We start from the raw sequence: 19388 nt of genomic DNA on the forward strand, positions 1-19388 counted from the left end.
GATAAAGTTATTTTGTTTCGATTTAAAGCTTTCGTGACTGCAGGGATTCATCTTCTTGGTTCTTTCGGTAAAGTCACGTAGAAGGGAAGTAATAAAATAATAAAAATAAAACATAATAAAATCAAATAATTCTCACGACGTTTCGGCTACAACGCAAGCAGCCTGAAGACGGCTGCTTGCGTTGTAGCCGAAACGTCGTGAGAATTATTTGATTTTATTATGTTTTATTTGTATTATTTTATTACTTCCCTTCTACGTGACTTTACTGAAAGAACCAAGAAGAAAAAAAGTTATTTTGGTTTTTATTCCAGAACGGAATCAGAAGAAAAACTGATGACGTATTTGTATGTACACGTACAACATAGGAATGGGAAAGGGTTAATAACCGATGCGTTTAATTCTAGTATATTCCTCACTGGTCTTGGTAGCAAGTTCATCTGGCGTTCCCCGTTTGCTCCTAGCCATCAGTATTTATCAACAAATAGTGTCAGTTATGGGAGCCGGCTGGATATTTCAATTCTTGATACCAATGACAACATCCCCCCTTGTGTATCCTACTTGGCCTGGTGGTGAGAAATTGAATCGCGCTTTCTACGAGAGCCGTGCTTAGCGATGATCAGGAGTGTGCAGTGTGTAACGGCGTAATTTTGTATTTAACTGAAGAAGAGTGGTAAACGTGGGGTCGACCGTGTCGGATTGGAGTTTGAAAAATTACAATTTACACGCCTTTTGTTAATCCACTGCTGGATGAAGGCCTTCCCATGCCACGTCGGTCTTGCTTAACCAGATGTCACCATGCTGGTTATGTGGGTTGGGGAAAATGAGGAGACGGGACAGAGGAGCCCAGGACAAGTGCAGATATCGCTCGCCGTTGATGTCAGCCGTGGCCGGGAATTGAACTCGGGACGGCAAGTCCAGGGCACAGTGCGTTAACCACGACGGCACCAACGCTAACGTTCCCGAGCTCCGATTAACGCCAGCAGCATGTGGGATGGTTTGGTCTCTTGCACGACTGGCCATATCAGTAATTCACACGCACTCCATCGATCAAACTCTTGCACACGACACAGACAAACCGCTCCAACCTCTGCAGTCCGGCCGAACCCCCGGGCTGATCCGCTGCCAGCAGCGACGGCAGTGGTGCTACAAGGAGTCGTCGTCGCGCGAATCGTGGGGCAGCCGCAGGCCCATGCTGTGCAAGAGCGTGGAGGCGGGGCCGGCCAGGCCGTCCTGGGAGCTGAATGACTCCAGCAGGTTCTTTACCAGGTTGAGGTCCACGTCGACGGGACGGAGATCGTCCGCGCCGGTGGACGACGCGGCCCGGAGCTTGTCGCTGGCGTCGCGGTAGTCGCCAGGACCGCGAGCCGTTCCGGTGTGCGGCTGGCCGTGGTGCACCCCGGCGGGGCCTCCCACGGTCCCCCGTCTCTGTTGCTGCGCAGAGACAACACAGGGTACGTGTTTGGCAGGAGAAACTTGAGAGACCTGGGAGAGACGCAGGAGAGGTAACGATGTGTGTATTCCCACGTCGCCCCCCAAGCGCGTGCCCCAACGTCGCCCCCCGCGTGTGCGGCGCCCACGCCGGCACGCACCTGTGCAGGCGGCTGCCGCTCAAAGCTCTTCCCCACGTTGGTAGCAGCCAGCTCACGGTCCATCTGCTCCATGTAGTCGCGCAGGCCCTTCAGATCATTCAGCCCCGTCACGCCGCCGCCGCCTCCTCCAGCACCGCCATCATCACCCTCCCACTCCTCGGCATCGGCATCGTCGGCATCGTCACAGTCATCCCAGTCGAGGTCATCGTCATCGTCATCGTCGTCGTCGTCATCGCTGGCCCCGTCATCCGAGCCTGACCGATCGGCGCCATCCTCGTTCATCATGGGGCCTGGAAGAGGCGAAGGGACCTTGTGAATGTCGTGCCGCATGAGAAAATTTAAAATTATTACAGCCCACTTGCCTGCTTGTTTGGTTAAAGGGAAAAGAGACAAAGAGTGGACCACGTTGAGTAAATAACATATGAAGGTCAGAGATGTAATTTTAACTGTGAAACTGGGCCTCAGCAGAATCCGAATATTTATCCTGGAGAAATACGATGAGCTATGAAGCTCTTTTTCACAAATAAGCTATGACGGCCAGTGGTCGAGACTAACGACAGTGGCAGCCAAGGAGAGGAAGGGAATGCGCCCGAGGCCGACCCATGCGAAGATATTTTAGGTTAAAAAATGTCCAAGTAAGAAGAAAAACAAGCCGCGCAGAGAAACTCTACAGAGCTCAAAACTCCACCGTTCAAGATTGGCCGGTGCGGCACCGACATGCACCTGGTTCATTTATCGATGAACGAAGCATAGCCATCGAAGCCTAAGTGAGGACACAACGATTAAACATGACGCAGCCACGGCAGCCTTGTATGTCGCTCACCCGTCAACTTGTGAAGTGCGGCCATGAAGGCGTCAACGTCCAGCCGAACGGGGCGTTCGTCTTCGAGGCTGAGAAGAGAAAGCGGACAGATTTTAATGGCACAGTTACACTCGTCGACTCAGAGCGCTTCAATAAATAATAATGGTTTTGTAATTGACAAGACTGCCCTCTTTTACTCAACTAAACTATTGTTTATTTTACCAGGTAAGGCCCACTGCGTTATGTAGCTCTTTTTTAGAAGCGACCTTGCCGCAAATGATAGCTCAACGAAGTAGCTTATCACGCTAAGGCCTAAACACATGTTGATTCTAAATGTGGAGGGAAAGATCGGAGGACCCGGAGAAAAATCCAGCACACGATGAAGCAGACGGTGAGAATTTTTTTCAGTTGATACACCCACCGTAATCAACCAGAGCGGCCGCTGGAGTCTACCTGTGAACCAATGCAACAGGCAGCGAATGCCCTACTGCTGGGCATTGTACAGAACTAAAATTATAATACAAGAGGCATTTGGGGGGGGTGGGGGAGTGTGGAGGGACTGGTAGCACAGAGGTCAGTGCACTGCACTATGAAGCCGGCATCCTGAGATTGATTCAGTGGCGAGTGATACATAAATTAGTTCGTGGCAATCTTCCCTCCAACTGACCTGCACTGACTAGCGTGGTGAAAAATGATCAACTAACCACGTGATCAATATGGTGTGAAGGGGGTCCGTCATCCTACAGTGGACTGACAAGGACTGTCATTTGTTTTTAAGTTATTATAATTATAGTAATTTATCCAGAGTAGCCTCACCGAGTCTCAAGATGCCTTCATTTTCAGGGAGTGTTTTGCATTTGGGAGGAAACTGGGGTATCGGGAGGAAACCACACGGACGACGGGGTAACATTCAAGAGGTCTGTAAAGATCTGTAGAGAAGGGTTTTCAAACCCACTTCACTGTCATCCGTTGGCCACCACGCAGCCTGGTGAGACTTGGGAGTTTCACACAAATCTCGACATGATCCACCAAACGCTTGCCTCCAATGTCCTGAATCGCGTTGCCACCATGCCCGGCTGATATAGATAGACCTGAAGGCAATGCGGCCATGTGGTCGGGTGAAACGCGGCCAGTGCTCGCAGCCAGTGACAGACTGGGACTAAACATCGGCCCAGGAATTTGTAAATACACCGGCCCAAATTCGGGCTATGGGCAATTTATCTATTTACTTATTTAGTTATTTATCTATTTATTTGAATGGTTGTACTACAAACTGCATACTAGAAGCTAGATTTGCGATGTGACGTATTTGCGTGATTTTGCGTGATTTTGCCGTGCGATCTCATTTGCCCATTTGGGCTGGGTCCAAAAAGCAAATGGGCCGGTGAGGAATAATGTTTGGGGCTGCCGAACTTGGGACTTAATGGTAACTGAGAGCATGAATAATAAATGAAGCGGACACATTATAGGTAATAAAATATTTGATTACATGTTTTTTTTACTCTGATCACATTTGCAATTTCCCCACACAGACCGGCCAACCCGCTCTCGGAATGGACCGGTCCACTGGGTATTTGCCCTATTGACTGCCCTATGGCCAGTCCAGGCCTGCTCGCCACACGTGGCAAGTGAGCATGGGGCAGCTCACCGTGGCAACTCGGCTCCCTCGAGGCTGGACACCTTGCTGATGAAGGCCTTCATGCTGGAGGCCACCGCTGAGAGGTCGTAGCTGTCCTCGCCCCGAGGCTCTTCCCCCGGGACTTCTTTGCGCTCCTTCTGCTTGCGCTCTCTGGCCCCACCGCTTTCACACGCACAAACAGAACAAGCTACAGCAGCTGCCGCTAAGTGGCAGTGACGTCAGCACAGCGCTTGTGCTAGGCTTGCTTCACACTGTATGGCAACATGAAGTGTGGAAGTCTCACTGCCTGGCAGGAGGTCATGGGACAGACCAAGGTGTTGTGGGTTAACTGTCAGATGCACCCCACTGTGTCAAATTGCTGTCATGCACGTTGTTGTGAGCATCGCTCCTCCGCCCTCCGTTGTTGTTGGAGGGCGACTGTCTCCAACAGCCCAGTAGTGTCCTTTACGAGCCTCCTCCAGAGGCCGATCTTGACACCGCTGGTACCAGTCATCGGCAAGTCCACTCAGCTCCACATCCTCCTGTGCCACATCACTCCATCTCTTCTCTAGCCCGTGCAGCGCCCGTTTAGCCCCCTCGATCCAGCCGAACAAAATATGTTTAGGCATGCGGTGGCTGGGCATGCGGCCTTTATGACCCAGCCAACACAGCCTTGCCTGCTGGAGGAGCACACCGATAGGACTTTGTCTAGATCTTTCAAGGATTTGTGAGCTCTTCACACAATCAAGCCTGGTTAAACCAAGGATGGATCGTAGGCAGGTCAACCTAAATGTTTCTAACCGGCGAAGATGTTCCATTAGGGGGGTCCACGTTTCACAAGCGGATAGAAGGGAGGGAATGACTGTGGCCGAGAAGACCTGAAGCTTTGTGTGGAGCAACAGACCAGGTAGCTTCCACACAGCGTTACGCAACCGATGAAAAGATAATGCCGCTCGACTGATTCGGAGTGAGACGTCTGCTGTCAAACCAGAGCCGGTCATGAGCACACTGCCCAGGTATGGGAAACTCTCCAGTCTCTCCACAACTGCCCTATCGCCAATTCGGAGTTGTGGGGGTGGAGTGTCCGATGGTACAAAATACCCACGCAGGTGCTTAATTTTGGTGGGGCTGATGGTAAGGCCCTACCTCTTAGTGGCAAGCTCCAGGTTCAGCAGCAGCACCTCCAACTCCTCCTCTAAGTGAGCAGCAATTACCAGATCATCGGCATACATAACGTGGTTGAGCAATAGGGAGCCATCCCTTGACCGCACCCGGGCATCGATCAGCCTCCCATTGTATCTGTACCAGATGAAAATTCCTCCGGTACAGCTATTGAAGGCTTCACGAACTACATGGTCAAAATATATGTTAAATAATGTGGAGCCAGAGGACATCCCTGTTGCACCCCAAGGTGAACAGGAAATGGCTCCGACTCCCGGCCATGTAGTTTTACCCGGGCCCGCTCACCATCATGAAGGTCCTTAATGATCGTGAGCAGAGGGTCAGGGACTCCGAAAGCACGAAGAACAACCCAGAGCCCAGGCCTACTGATGGTATCTTAGGCCTTGACCAGGTCAATAAGGCAGAGATGTAGGTCTTGTTGGAATTCTCTACACCTCTGTTGTAGCAGACGGACAGAAAATATGGCATCTGTGCAGGACCGCCCTTTCCTGAAACCGCATTGGGGCTCCGCAAGCCTCTCCTCAGCGTGCCTGGCAAGGCGATGTTGAATAATCCTTGCCAGGACCTTTCCCGGCACACTGAGGAGTGAGATGCCCCCATAGTTGTTACAGTCTGTGCGGTGGGGGACCACCAGGGCATCCTTCCAATCCTGCAGAACCCGTCCAGTGGTCCAGACTGTTGTTATGTCATGTAAGGCAGTCTGTGCACAAATACCACCCTCCCTAAGCATTTTGATTCGGAGATCATCTCTGCCCGGTGCCTTTCCTGGTCTCAGACTCTGGATCGCCTTCAGTACTTCCTCAACACACACGCGCATACACACAGACACACGCGAAAATCATTTGCACGATATCTTTACAATACAATGTGAATGTAAAAAGCATCTTTACGTGACCACCACTCAAAATGCTGTACAGCAACGGAGGGAATATTTATTTCATAGTGAGAGGCAGTCGATCACAGGCGGAAGGCACATAATATGGTCTTAAGCCCGAACTTGAACTAAACTAAACTACACTGAACTACACTGAACATGGGCAGCGAGTCGACAGCACGGATTGCTGGGGAAGTTCCATACCATGGGAGCAGTAAAGGAGAATGAGCGACCTCCCACTTTGCGCGACGACTCTCACTGTGAAAAATGCGTGGCGCAGTAGGCAAAACAGAGGTTGGTGCCTTCCTCACCGTCCATTCATCTGTTTGCACGAGGCTTCCTTCTCCTCCAGCATGTGATCCAGCTGGTCGGGGGTGAGATCCATCCAGCTGTCATCTGTGCGACACACACCACATGCACAGCAACGATTCACAAGCGTACAGCTTCACATGGACACCTACGGGCTGTGGTGAAGCCTAAATGACATAGAAAATACTAATAGGTTTTATTTTAACTATGTAATGGTTCGTGGGCCTGGGCACAACAAGCTGCCTAAAGGGGTGACGGCTGATGGTCAAAAATAACGATGGGAGTGGAAGCCAAGGAGTGGAACGTGTCCGAGAAGGCGTCCACCCAAGAGATAGAGTGACGAATCAGCCCGTGTGCAGGTGACAGGATTGTTGCAATGCAGAATTGGCTTGGGGAGGGCCTTCATCCATCATTGAATTGATCGTGACTGACGATGATGACGATGATGATGCCGATGATGAGGAATTCTCAAGCTGTAAGCGTCCGATAGCTGCTGATGGTCTCACCATCATCAGGGGGCAGCGTCTCCTCCTCACGCTTCAGCTCTTCCTCGCTCAACGTCGCCTCGCGAAGCACCAACAGCACCTCGTCACCCGGCTGCACCTCATCACTACACCCATTTTAGCAAAATAGCGAAACAATATATATGCAATGATAAGAATAATAATTAATATTGTTATATTTTATATACATCCTTTTGGCAACGGCTAACATCGTTGACGAGTTCTATCTCAACTGGCCCTGGATCCCCTTGGTGAGGGAGGGGGGTGCCTAGGAGTGGTTCTGATGTCTGACTCACCACTGATGTTAGCTGTGGCTGGGAATCGAGCTTAGGTTGTCGGGTTCATGCAACACCAGCCTGCAATGACCTGTACGGTGAAGTATGGTCAGCAACTACCCATGACCGACACAATAGGGGGAAGCCCCCATCTGAATGTCAAGGGAAAAATGGCTATAAATAATTTGTATTATTCACAACAATGATTATAAGGTGTGTGAGTACAAATTATGTTCAGGGAATGACGTGGCCCATCATCCCTTGGGAGCAAATAAATTAAGTACCAACTCGGGGTGAGAAATCAACAGCGGCAGTCCGATGGAGAAACTGGTACTTGTCGTATAAACACGGACATTCTTTCACCGGCTCAGGGCCCACGAATGGAAACACACCGGGATGTGCTTCCGGGCTGTCCCACTCGAGCTTGAAGCTTCGTCAAAATCAGTCAGGTGCCCCATCAGAGCACTATATGGACATTACCGCACTGGTGTATTAACCCTTTCCCGTTCCGAGACATCTGCAAGTTGCAGGGTGGCTCCCATTCACCGCTGAATCCTGGAACGCGCAAGCGGCTAGCGTTAATTTTACTTAGAGAAGCATAGCGTGCCGTTGTTTTTAAAGACATTGTACTCACCACAGAGAAGTGTAACGACACGACCGCACTCTTTGATAGCTGGAACCAAACTGTGCCACACGCCCTCCCGCAAGGTCTTTAAACTTCCGATTTCATTTGGAATTGAATGATTTCATATGGAATTGCAAGAAAAACTGATGATGTACACGTACATCATCACAAAGGGAACGGGTTAAAGTCCTTTATTTGTATGTATGTTGAACTTGTTTCGCAGACATACGTAGCGGACCACATTTCAAACCAGGTGAGAGCCCATTAACATCGAACGTCTCTTTCTCAAGATGGATGGGGGTCAAACAAGAGCAGTGATGCCGAAGAAATGTCACTTCGGTGCTATAATGGAGCATCTGACTGGGCGCAACACAAAGTTATTTTACACGTTACAATCCGCAAATCCCTTTTCGGACAGCACGGGGACACAAAACTTCCAACAATTCGATGCTGCTAACATCAAAGCCGTTTGATGTGCGAGTTGGGGCGTGTTTATAATACTATCCAATGTGGATTTATGCAGCACCTAAATATGACCGCATCTCAAGGTGCTGTACAAAAACAGTGGGCGTATTTATTTTATAGAAAGGCAGTCAACCATCAGCAGAAGAAAGAATGTAAGTCTTGAGCCAGAATTGAATAGGGACAGGCAGTCAACAGCATGGACGGCTGGTAAGAGAATTCCAGACTGTGGGGGCAGCAGAGGAGAATGAGCGACCTGAGTGAAGGTTGACTGGGGGTTTCGATAAAAAAGCCTTGGTTGCTGATGCATAGAGTGCTTGGAAGGCAGTAGTGATGTGAGAGGGTTGGAGGTAGGCAGGGGCAAGTCCACAAGAAGTCTTGATGATGGTGAGAGCGATCTTGAAATTAATCCACGACTGGATTGGAAAGCCACTGGAGGGGGATTGGAGTCTTGGATGGGTAATGTGGTCTCACTTAAGGATGAAGGAGAGACGTCTGGCAGCCGCCTTTGTGGATCGTAAAGCGTTGGCATCGTGACACATTTCTGTGTCCTTAATATCAGGAGCCGGCGTTTATTTAGCCAGATTGACGGACGCCGCGCTCGCCACTCGGCGCTGTCTCACCTGGCCGGCTCGCTGAGCGATTGGGTGAAGTACGTCTCTGCAGCTTGCAGCAGCTCCCGGTGTCTCCGAGAGCCCTGCAGCTCCCCCTTGAAGTAGCCGCCGTCGACCAGGCTCTGATGGAAGGTTTGCCATCGTGGGTCCGAGACCGGCCGCTCTGAGCCGGTGTCGCCGGGCGGGAGTGCGCAGCGCGCGCAGAGGATCTCAAACCCATGAGCCTGGCCACACACACAGCGTAAACAACACAGCGCACTCACAAAGGCCCTCCTTGGGCTCACCCCTGCCTAGTTCTCCCATCTCACAACACTCCTACTTCTCCCCTCTGACGCCACTCTTTTTCTGTCATGAAAGAGATGAAGAATCCATCTTAAACCCTCATAGAAACAGTCAATCCTCCATGCTAGAGGATGGCTCACGGAGGCGGATATTACAGGACCCTTCATGTGACATCTGGACTACACAGTAGGGGGCAGCACCTGCCTACCCACTCTGCCCCTGAGAGTAATGTTCGTCATATCAATGTCAAACAAATTGGAATTGATCCAAATTAAGTGAAGAACCAAATTTAATCTGATGGTTGTTTTTCTTGCAGTCACTGGTGACGAGGCCGAGACCATCAATTCGCTACACTGAACTCTGTTTAATCGCGCGGGGCTGCTCCGACTCAAACCCAGGCTCTCGGCATCGCCGGCTCAGCGCTCTGCTCTCTGAAGTGGCCCGGCCTCCTCTGGAAGCCCTTGGTTAACGCTGCACCAAGTGCAGCAGGGGGAACCGAAGCCATTATTGTTTTTATTTTACCAGGTAATGCCCACTGAGCTATATATCTGTTTTTCAAAAGCGACCTGGTCACAAATGATAGCTCAACGAAGTGGCTCATCACATTTGAAATTTATAGCAGCTAAATTATCTAAACGCATGATTCTAAATGTGGAGGGAAAAACCGGTAGACTCGGAGAAAAATCCACACGACCAAACAAACTCTAAATAGACAGGCGTCAGGGTCAGGATCGAACTCACGACCTCCTGCATAACAGGCAAGGTAGTTAACATCTCGCCACCGTGGCGCCCACAGGGTGGCTCTCTGTCTCACCAGCTTCATGCCCAGGCTGTGTGCCCGATACGTGGGGTCGGAGGGTGGCGGCAGCTGGAAGCCGCTGCGCCGGTCTGGATCGAAGCGCTGCTGAGAAAGCTGCGCGTAGAGGCATCGCGTGAACGTCACCTGGCCACGAGAACACGGGGTATGTAAAAGGATGATGGTAGAGAAACCTTTCCTGAAGATAGTTTGCTTACGCAGTTGAATCGCAGAGTGGGTGAACAAGCATCAGATAAAGGTGATATTATACAGTGCATAATTGTTGAGTGTACATGTGGCTATTACCTACGCAAGAGCGTGTACGTTTTGCCGCAAGAAAACTAACGCCGTGTAAAAGCGCAAAAAACTGAAACGAACGTTATACTTCGTAGCAACATTTCATTATTAACGAAGGCCAGTACACCGCATGTCCACAAGAGAGTGGAGTGTAGGACAGATATTACTACCTACAGGCACAAGTGTTTGTGTCCCACAATGAGAAATAAAAGAACCTCCAGTGACTGACCAGTGTCATATGACCGGTCATGGCCAAGCCCATCACTATTGCACTCGAGCGATGACATCGTAATGTTACCCCCGTAATTTTTCAATTAATCGATGCATATGAAAAAACAGGCTTTACTCTTTCCGACAACACAAGTGTTAAGATGTTTAGAACACCGGTGAGACAAAGAAGGCTGTCTCTGGTGTAGGCCAACTAGTTTCAAAGACAATGCATTCAATTATCAACGTATGTCTGTTTGCATGTTTTACCACAAGTCTGTGTAGTTAATGCAGACTTGATGCTTTGCAATAGGTGTCCATTTCGCGTTTGAACATCTTAACACCTCCTGTAATATTGGCAGAAAGGGTAAAACCAACCTAATTTTGTTTTAAACTAATTTGTTATACATATCGGACCATCTCTTCAAGAGATAACGTGCCCCGCACCCCCCTACCACGCCACAGATGGATCATCGACCCGAGTAGCTACTGCGCAAACCAGAAAAAGCGAACAAAGCAAGCAAACCCCCCCACCTCCCCTTTCGTTCGGGGATTTCCTCTCGTTCGTCCGGCCGTACCAGCGCGAGGACGCTGGCGCCAGGAGGGAAGGTGCGGAACGAGCGGCAGGCACGCAGGTCGCCGGGCTCGCGCAGATAGAACGCCCGCACGGCGGGGGCCACGAGGTCGGGCCGACGGCGCAGCACGGCCGCCACGCCCAGGGGCAGCAGGCAGCGCGCGCGGTGCTCGCTCTCCCGCGCCCTGCCTGGGTACCTGCGCCAAACACCGCCGCGCCAGCAGCGTCCCGAGTTGGCGACCGCGTGGGTGGTGTGCGTGCGCATGTGTGTGTATGCGTGTAGGGTAGCGGTTAGCTCTACAGTCGGTGAGGCTTTCAAAATCTTCATCAGAATCAAAATTTAGACTGGAGGAATCTGATGAGCTATTAAGCTCTTTTTCAATGATGTGGCGGACGGGGGGGTGAAATCATCATTTTTTTGTGCAGAAGAGTCGTCAGCGTCGCCTACGAACCCGTCGATCCGTTTGCCGACGGCGCGTCTTATGGGCTCGTCCGCCAGGAAGTCGTGGCCGCGTTGCGCCAGCAGCGCCAGGGCGCTCTCCACGCTGGGGGTCCCCACCGGCAGGCGCCCAACGTCCCCCGGTGTGCGAGGCAGCGGCAGGATGTGGAGCTCCCCGCGGTAGAAGAACACCTGGCGCAAAAGCGACGACGCTCTGTCAAGGCGGACCATGGGGGGGAATTTGCGAATGTATGTACTGTTACTGTATATTTGGGGAAAAAGTGGATCAGGTTCCCGTGTCCGACTGCGCATAGGGGAAAATAAAAATGTTTCCTAACATCTGATATAAGAACATTATCCTGTACTGTACAAATAAATAACATCCACACACTTAATGAAATAGTATAATTATACAAATAGAAAATAACACAATAACACTCTCCAGATTGCCTTCTCGTTTTTCTTTATAAATCCAACTGTTTACTTGTGTAGTGACTTGTAGCGTCACTACCGTGTGGGCCTACACAAACACACACACACGCGCGTGACGTCACTACGCGGGGGAGCGTCACTACAACGCGGGTCCACACACACTCACACACACTCACACACACTCACACACACTCACTCACACATGACGTCATCACGTCTGCATGCGGGAATGACGTCAGTTCGGGGGGCCTGGGGGCCGTGGGTGAGCACCGCGGGGGTTGTATGAACCCGGCTGGACACGTGACCGGATCAAGGTGGGGGCCGGGGGCCCCGGGGGCACCTTGGGGGCCACGTGGACAGGAGAGGAGCCTTCTCGAGATTTCTCGAAGGTGGGTGTGGCCGGGGTGTGGCCCGGACACGCCGAGGCGCATATCAGCGGCCTCCGCACCTGGTGCGGGGCTGCTGATATGATGTGTCCGGGATGAAGATGCCTCATGAAGACGCCTCGTGAAGAAGAAGAAGAGTCAAGCCTCAAGTCAGCGTGGCCAACCAGTAGCCCTCCTGGCTTGGCCACGCCAGTCGTATCAGAGCGTCAGTGTTAGCGAGTGATGGCGTGTGATGGTGTGTGTTAGCGAGGATAGGTCGGTGGTCACCACCCGATGTTAAGAGTTACCTGTTGCAAAAGCAGGGTTTTTCCCCTTTTTTCTGGCAACAAAACTGAAACCTTTTTACAAGGATTCATGTCTGCATTAACCACAATACTTGCAGTCAAAATGCAAACAAAAAACATACTATGAGAATATATGCATTGTCCTTGAAACTGAATGGTCCACACCAAGGGACGGCTTTCTTTTGAGCCTCGACCCAATTGGTGCTCGACCAGAGGACGCCAAAAGGCGTACAGCTCAGAGACAATGCACTAGTGCATTGCCTTTGAGCTGTACGTCTCTGGTCGAGCACATAATAGCTCTTCCCACGTGATTATAACACGTGGAATATTTGTGCACGTTTTATTCCATGCCAATTTTATTGTACCTCCAGCACCCTCACTGAAGGTGGACGTGTGTGAGTGTGGCTTTGTGGGTAAATCACCCGGTTCTCGCTGGTGTCCGGGTTGAGCCAGCGAGGCAGATGGTGGGCGGCCTCGATGAGCAGGAACTGCCCGTCCGTGTCCTCGAGCCTGAGGGGCAGCGTGCGGAGGTCACAAGATGAAGCACAAGGTCGAGAGGTCATAATTGCCAATGATCATTATGCCACCACATATTGCCATGCTGCTTCTTTCCTTCCACTAGATCCCAAAGTTGCTGTAAAGTTGACACCTGACCTTCAAAGTCAACTTTGACAGTCTTTACCGACACCATCTGGCTTTAAGTATACCGTAGTTACAGTCGACACGTCCTGCAAGGACCACTCTTACCGTTCTCATCACCACCACCGCCTGGAATTATGTCTTTCCCTTGGCCCCGAACCTCTCGGTAACCCCGCCTCCTCCATCCCGCCCATAAGTCTCAACCTCCGCTTCATGATTCCACCTACAAAGATTTATTTCCACATTATATTTTGCAATTGTATGTTTAGCAAGTTGTTCCTCTTCGACAAAGGCAAAATTCCCATCATTGCATGGTGTCGACTGCTCCCAATTTTCTCTCTCCATCTTTGCCACATCCACTACCCCCCATCGTTCCATCTCACTCTCGGTCCCTCTACTCCATCTGCTCTTCCACTGAAATTATGCAGTTATTTGTTTTAAACACAATTCGTGCCGTGTGAAAAAAGTTTAATGGTTTTGTTAGCCTTGCTACTTGCTACTTCTTGTCTGTGAGCTGTGTGGAGGGTGAGGGGGGGGGCACAGGGGGAGGGGCACGGGCGGCACGGGGGGCACTCACCACGCGACGGCCTCCGGGATGAGACGCGTGATCTCCCGCACCAGGAAGACCACAAACCACTCATCTTCCACGTTGTCACCGAAGGTCGTCTGGCCATAGAGGTGCGCGGGAATCCCATCTGTGTGGACGCAAACGAAGGTGACTATGTCCATTGTCAATGAGAAGTCATTATCTTAATTTTGCAGACTTCTATTAACTCTACTGCTAAACCCATGCTTGATCTTCACCAAGGAGGTGGAATGATATCAACTTATGTCCAGGCGCAAAGTGGATTGTTAAATCGCAGAATCATGAGAGATGGCGACGGATTGAGAAGAACTTCGTTCTGCAATGGATTGAGCATAGCTGATGATGATGATAACTCCACTACGCTGGTCAGTGAAGGTTGGCAAAGTCCCACGACTGGTATAAATGACCCACCACAAATGTTTCCATGGCCGTGAATCGAACACAGGTCAATGGTTTCACAGTACAACATGCTAACCACTTTGCCCTGATAGACGGAAAGAATGATACATGTAGCAGAAGCGCAATACCGTTCCATTTGCACAAATTACGTTTAAAAAAACGTGTAACCACCTTTTGCATTTGACTAGTATTCCTCACAGGTGATTTCAAGAGTCTCTGCACAACAATGCCTTCATTGAAGGAGCCCAGTTATCTCAACCATACATCAGGTATGGACTTTCTGCTATCAGGACGTGGTTGTATCAATAATCAAACATCCGTTGGTATTTTACACAATGTGTCTGCACGAGGCACAGGAGTAAATGGCTGAGTGGTCCAAAAGCAACTCTGAAACAGATTTAGTGTCGCGATAACTCTTCTCCGAATATAATTCAATTACTTTGCTTGTACCGTGCTCCATTTCCAATCCATTTCGTCCATTAATACCTCACCGTTTCCATGAAACCATCACCGGTGGCGCCTCCTTTGCATCGGAGTCGCCGGTGCTGGAGGTAACACAGCCTCAGTGGCTCCACTAAAGGGTGATCATGCCCAGAACTCAAATTTAATAATTAACCCTCAATTTCTAAAATTACTAAATTCATCTCTGGCGACAGACCCAAATAGCCAGTTCATCTCGTGACAGGATGCCAATAAAGAACGGGGAAATAATTGGGTGAAAGAGATTTTGGAAAATTAGAGGAAGAAATATAATATCACTGCAGTGTCACTGACTCAGACATGTTTCAGTGTGAAAGGCAAGATAAAGATGAGACTGCCAATGATAATGACGTGGCACGTCATGATTCACAACCCCCCTGCCCCACACCCACCCACTCTCTGTGCCACGTGTTCTGTCTCATTTGTATTGTCTCATTTCCCCCATTAGCCTTAATGGAACATTTCCGTAAAAAAATACGAATTGTAAATTGATTCTTAGTGTACAATTCAAACCATGTACCGTAATAAATCAATTGTTGCACACTCATCATCCTTTGCCAGTACCAAAATATGGTAATAGGCTTTTCCCCTTTTCTCTGGGCACTGCCATGCTTCGGCCATTTCCCAATATAATCGATCTCCAGACTTTGTTACCAGGTGTGCCGACAACGATGTACCCACGTGGGTCGGATGGTGTCACGAGTTCACCATCATCCGTTGCCTACAAACGAAAATATGCCTAAACTATGAACTTGTATATGTGACATTTTTTTTAGACAGTGTCTTTTTTAAAAAGTATATTCTTATATTGAAGTGTGCAATGGGTGTTATGTCATGATCCATTTGGAACTCTGGCAACAAGCAGTGACCTTAATGTGTTACTGTATTTGAGAACAGCCTCTGGACGATATAGAGGCGTTTGTCAGATGGTAATCAAATAATACACGTGATAATAATTGTATTGCAGTCATTCATTAGTCATCGGGCTGAGACAATCAACTCACTTCACTTGTCCTTCCCCTGCACCTCCGATTAGCACGGTTGGCTACGCACGGTGCGAAATAAGTTCAACCTTCATACATTAACAACCCTCTTGTCAATCCACTGCTGGATGTGGTCCTCCCCACGCGCAGTGTGGGTTATTTGACCATACTTCACCACGCTGGTCCAGTGAAGACTACACCGGACTATAGACCGTGGCGGTTCGTGGTGTAACGATTCAGACAATGAATCATCGCGACTCCATTCAAATATTCGAGTCTTTCTTGACCGTCTCGTTTGTTCGTGCTCCCTTAAGCATGAATGTAATACTGGTAGGAACCTCCTGGTTATACCAGCCCACAGGGGATTATGATGTCCATCCGTCGTGCATCCAAAAATGTGAGGGGTGGGGCTGGGTGGAGAAGGGAGGGTGGGGAGGGGCTGGGTGGGGAGGGGCGGGGTGGGGAGGGGCTGGGTGGGGAGGGTGGGGCTGGGTGGGGGGTGGGAGGAGTGGGGCTGGGTGGGGAGGGGCTGGTCACCCCGTGGTGCCCTTATAAAACTCAACGTTTAACCTACTCAGGCCGGCTTGTGCCCGCCCTCACAGTCGGGCATATTTGCGGAATACACCACGCCGCCGTTGACCCTGGCCATTGACCGAGCAACCCCACGTTCCTACCAGCTCCCTCCGCAGGAATGTGTTTATCAGCAGCATGTGATTTGGATTGAAAAATCATCCGTACGCATGGCTTCTGTTGGCTACGTATGGTGCGAAAGAAGTTCAACATATAGTACATACATACATGTACACAATTGTCACAAACTCCTGGAAGTGACTTACATTTACAAGAGATTTTGCAAAGTGAGGATAAAGATGAGCAAGAGAACATTGTCGGAGGGACACGATTGGAAAACACAAACAGGGAGAACATTCCAAACAATTAAATTTCTCTCTCTGGGCTCCACCGTGCAGTTGCAGTCTGTTATTCACTCATTATTTCTGACCTATGGCAGGGCCATATCCTACAGCATTATGTATATATATTATTTTGTTTACGGCAGTGTTAATTATTTAAGTATATTTAAGTATAATTCGCCCTCGGGCAATATTTGAAGTTGCCAACATAATTAACGATAAATTACAATTATTTTTTGCCGTAAATTTTCTTCTCAATTTTCAAAAAGATCTACAACTTTTTAAAGCGCCGATTTATATTTGAGGCAAAATTACACGAGTTATTTTTTATCACTTCTTTTATATCGCAAGTGCCAAACCATCCGAACAGTTCTTTCAGTGATTAATAAGTGAATTTAAATATCACAACTAAAGTTAAAATACATTTTCAATATTTGAAGGGAGTATGCTTGGAATCTAAACTATATAATAAACTAAGCCTGTCTTCGCCAGGAAAAAGGTTTTCAATAAATATAGTAGTTCAACTGATAGGATTTTGTTTTACTATTTGTATCTACGGTGAGACACTAACTACACAATTTTTTACTTGTTGATGACTTAATTCAACTTCTTATATTTATAGACGTACCCAACAGAAACAGCTCAATTTAAAAATTCCGTTTTTTATTTGAAACAACAAACATTTATGAACTCAATAGTCTATGAGAGGACACTTATATTTTACCATGATCGAACTACTCAAATTTGAACATCATAAAATGCGGATTTTTTAGTTCAAAACCGCTTGAATCCTACATATCTCCCAACAATAAAAGACTGAACCAATGGTTCTCGCTTTAATTTTATTTGCTGTTTAACTCTTTATAAAACGAAAAAGACCCGCACTCATATTTTGAATGGTTTCTGAATTACACGAAACATGTTTATGGGGCACTTAAAATCGAGATCTGGGGGCCTTAAAATGAAAAATCTCGGATTTTCAGATTGTGTTCTAAAAGGTACATTGTGTACAATATATCAGCGTTCTACCTTGTCGGGAAGTACTCTAAGAGGTGTTCGAGACATACAGATTACGATAGATCATAAACAGCTAAAACATTTCCTTACCGAGGTAAATATCCGCACATCCGTAATTAAATGTACACAAACAACTTAACGTTCAACATGTATTTTTAAATCATTTATATTAAGTTCACTTGCTTGCGCGCTTACGACCGTGCAAATCTTTCGGTCGTTTTATAACCCACTTCCCGTGATCCAATCGAGCTGACATTTTGCACACAGACTCGTTGTGCGTGAAAATTTATTTTCGTGAAATTTTTTTTTCCAAAATTTTACACTTTTTAGGTAAAAAAAATTATATTTAATTACCAATTGCTTAATGGTGGCAGGCAATCATCTGACCCATAGGTGGCAGCCATCTTAAGCCAGAGGACGAGAGGACTCTAGCCGCCCGTTTCAAAGACCAATGTGGGCTGGGTTGTGGCCCATTGAACATTATAGTGAAAAACTTTGTTTTTACGGGTTAATTTTTTCCCATTTAGGGCAGTGTCATTGAGGAATGTGAATTATTTAAGTGTGAGTTTGTCCGTTGGTACATGAAAGGCCTCAAACCCCTCCACCTCCACATGGCAGTGTGCCACTGCAGTGCAGGGGGTACACTCCACTGCTGGATGAGGACCTCACCACGCCGTGTCGCTCAGTTTAAACAAATGTTTTATTTCACCACCAAGCTGCTTCATGGGACCTCCTTGATTGCTTTATTGTTATTTTTCAGAAGCGACTTGGCTATCACAAATGACAGTCCAAACGAAGTGGGCCAATCGTCACGTTCAAAAGTACAGCAGGAGCCAAATACTTGAAATGTTTCATTCACCATAACGTCAACTACGTCGGCCAGAGCGGGTTCGGTGAAGTCACATGTATAATAACAATAATAGAACAATACCACCGTCAAACAAATTGCACCTAATTATTTTCTAATCGAGTAAACACCCCGAGACCCGCGTCTTTACCTCGGCAGGGCCGGACCCTCAGCGCGAACCGCTGCTCCTGCCAAATGTAGCCGCAAACGAGCGGGGCGAGGGCGGCTCGGACTCGTTCGAGGCAGCCTCGCAGCTCCGCCTCGGTCTCTCGCGGCGGGGGGTCCCCTTGGCCGCCGTGGGGAGTGAGGAAGAAGACCCGGTATTGAACCACGTCCTCGGCTCGTCGCTGAGACGCGGGTAGCGCCATCCTCTCTGTCCCGTCTCTCTGGCGCGCACGTTGAGAGGCCTGTCGCCACTTGACGAACACCCGGGGCAGCCATCTTAGTCAGGGGTAACTCCCCAGCCCCCCTCTGCTCCATCAGCCGCCATCTTAGTCAGGGATAACTCCCCAGCCCCCTCCGCTCCATTAGCCGCCATCTTAGTCAGGGGTAACTCCCCAGCCCCAGCCCCCTCCCCTCCATTAGCCGCCATTTTAGGGGTAACACCCCAGCCCCCCTCCGTTAGCCGCCATCTCAGTCAGGGGTATCTGCCCAGCCCCCATCCCCTCCATTAGCCGCCATTTTAGTCAGGGGTAATTCCCCAGCTCCCTTCCCTACCATTACCCGCCATCTTAGTCAGGGGTAATTCCCCAGCCCCCTTCCCTACCATTAGCCGGCATCTTAGTCAGGGGTAATTCCCCAGCCCCCCTTCCATTAGCCGCCATCTTAGTCAGGGGTAACTCCCCAGTCCCCCTCCATTAGCCGCCATCTTCGTCAGGGGTAACTCCCCACCCCTCCCCTTCCATTAATGCGAACTTGATTCCTTGCAAAAGGTTTCTATTTGGTGTTTGAACATCTTAACACCTCCGATTTAAAG

The 19388-nt window shown here is 49.2% G+C and overlaps 1 protein-coding gene across 1 annotated transcript; it reads right to left on the bottom strand.

The window, feature by feature from the left end:
• Nucleotides 1-241: 241 nt before the first annotated feature.
• Nucleotides 242-18856, bottom strand: ECD (ecdysoneless cell cycle regulator). Its single transcript, XM_078859859.1, has 13 exons — nt 18564-18856; nt 13767-13884; nt 12973-13060; nt 11462-11640; nt 11014-11206; nt 9950-10078; nt 8863-9077; nt 6881-6984; nt 6377-6461; nt 4040-4192; nt 2413-2480; nt 1590-1879; nt 242-1431 (listed from the first exon to the last, which is right to left on the bottom strand). Exons 1-13 carry the CDS (start codon nt 18778-18780, stop codon nt 1144-1146), a joined length of 2127 nt encoding a protein of 708 aa, XP_078715985.1. The 5' UTR covers nt 18781-18856; the 3' UTR covers nt 242-1143.
• Between the last annotated feature and the right edge of the window lie 532 nt (nt 18857-19388).

This window comes from Lampetra fluviatilis, chromosome 9 (genome assembly GCF_964198595.1).
Source record: "Lampetra fluviatilis chromosome 9, kcLamFluv1.1, whole genome shotgun sequence".
NCBI lineage: Eukaryota > Metazoa > Chordata > Hyperoartia > Petromyzontiformes > Petromyzontidae > Lampetra > Lampetra fluviatilis.

Bases quoted from the DNA above. Each gene is read 5' to 3' on its own strand.
- ECD (XM_078859859.1), bottom strand. From the start codon at position 18,780: ATGGCGCTACCCGCGTCTCAGCGACGAGCCGAGGACGTGGTTCAATAC. The intron at 13,061-13,766 runs GTGAGTGCCCCC...GCTGCCCCTCAG, and splicing joins ATCCCGGAGGCCGTCGCGTG to GCTCGAGGACACGGACGGGC. The intron at 6,462-6,880 runs GTGAGACCATCA...TGTGTCGCACAG, and splicing joins GACGCTGCCCCCTGATGATG to ATGACAGCTGGATGGATCTC.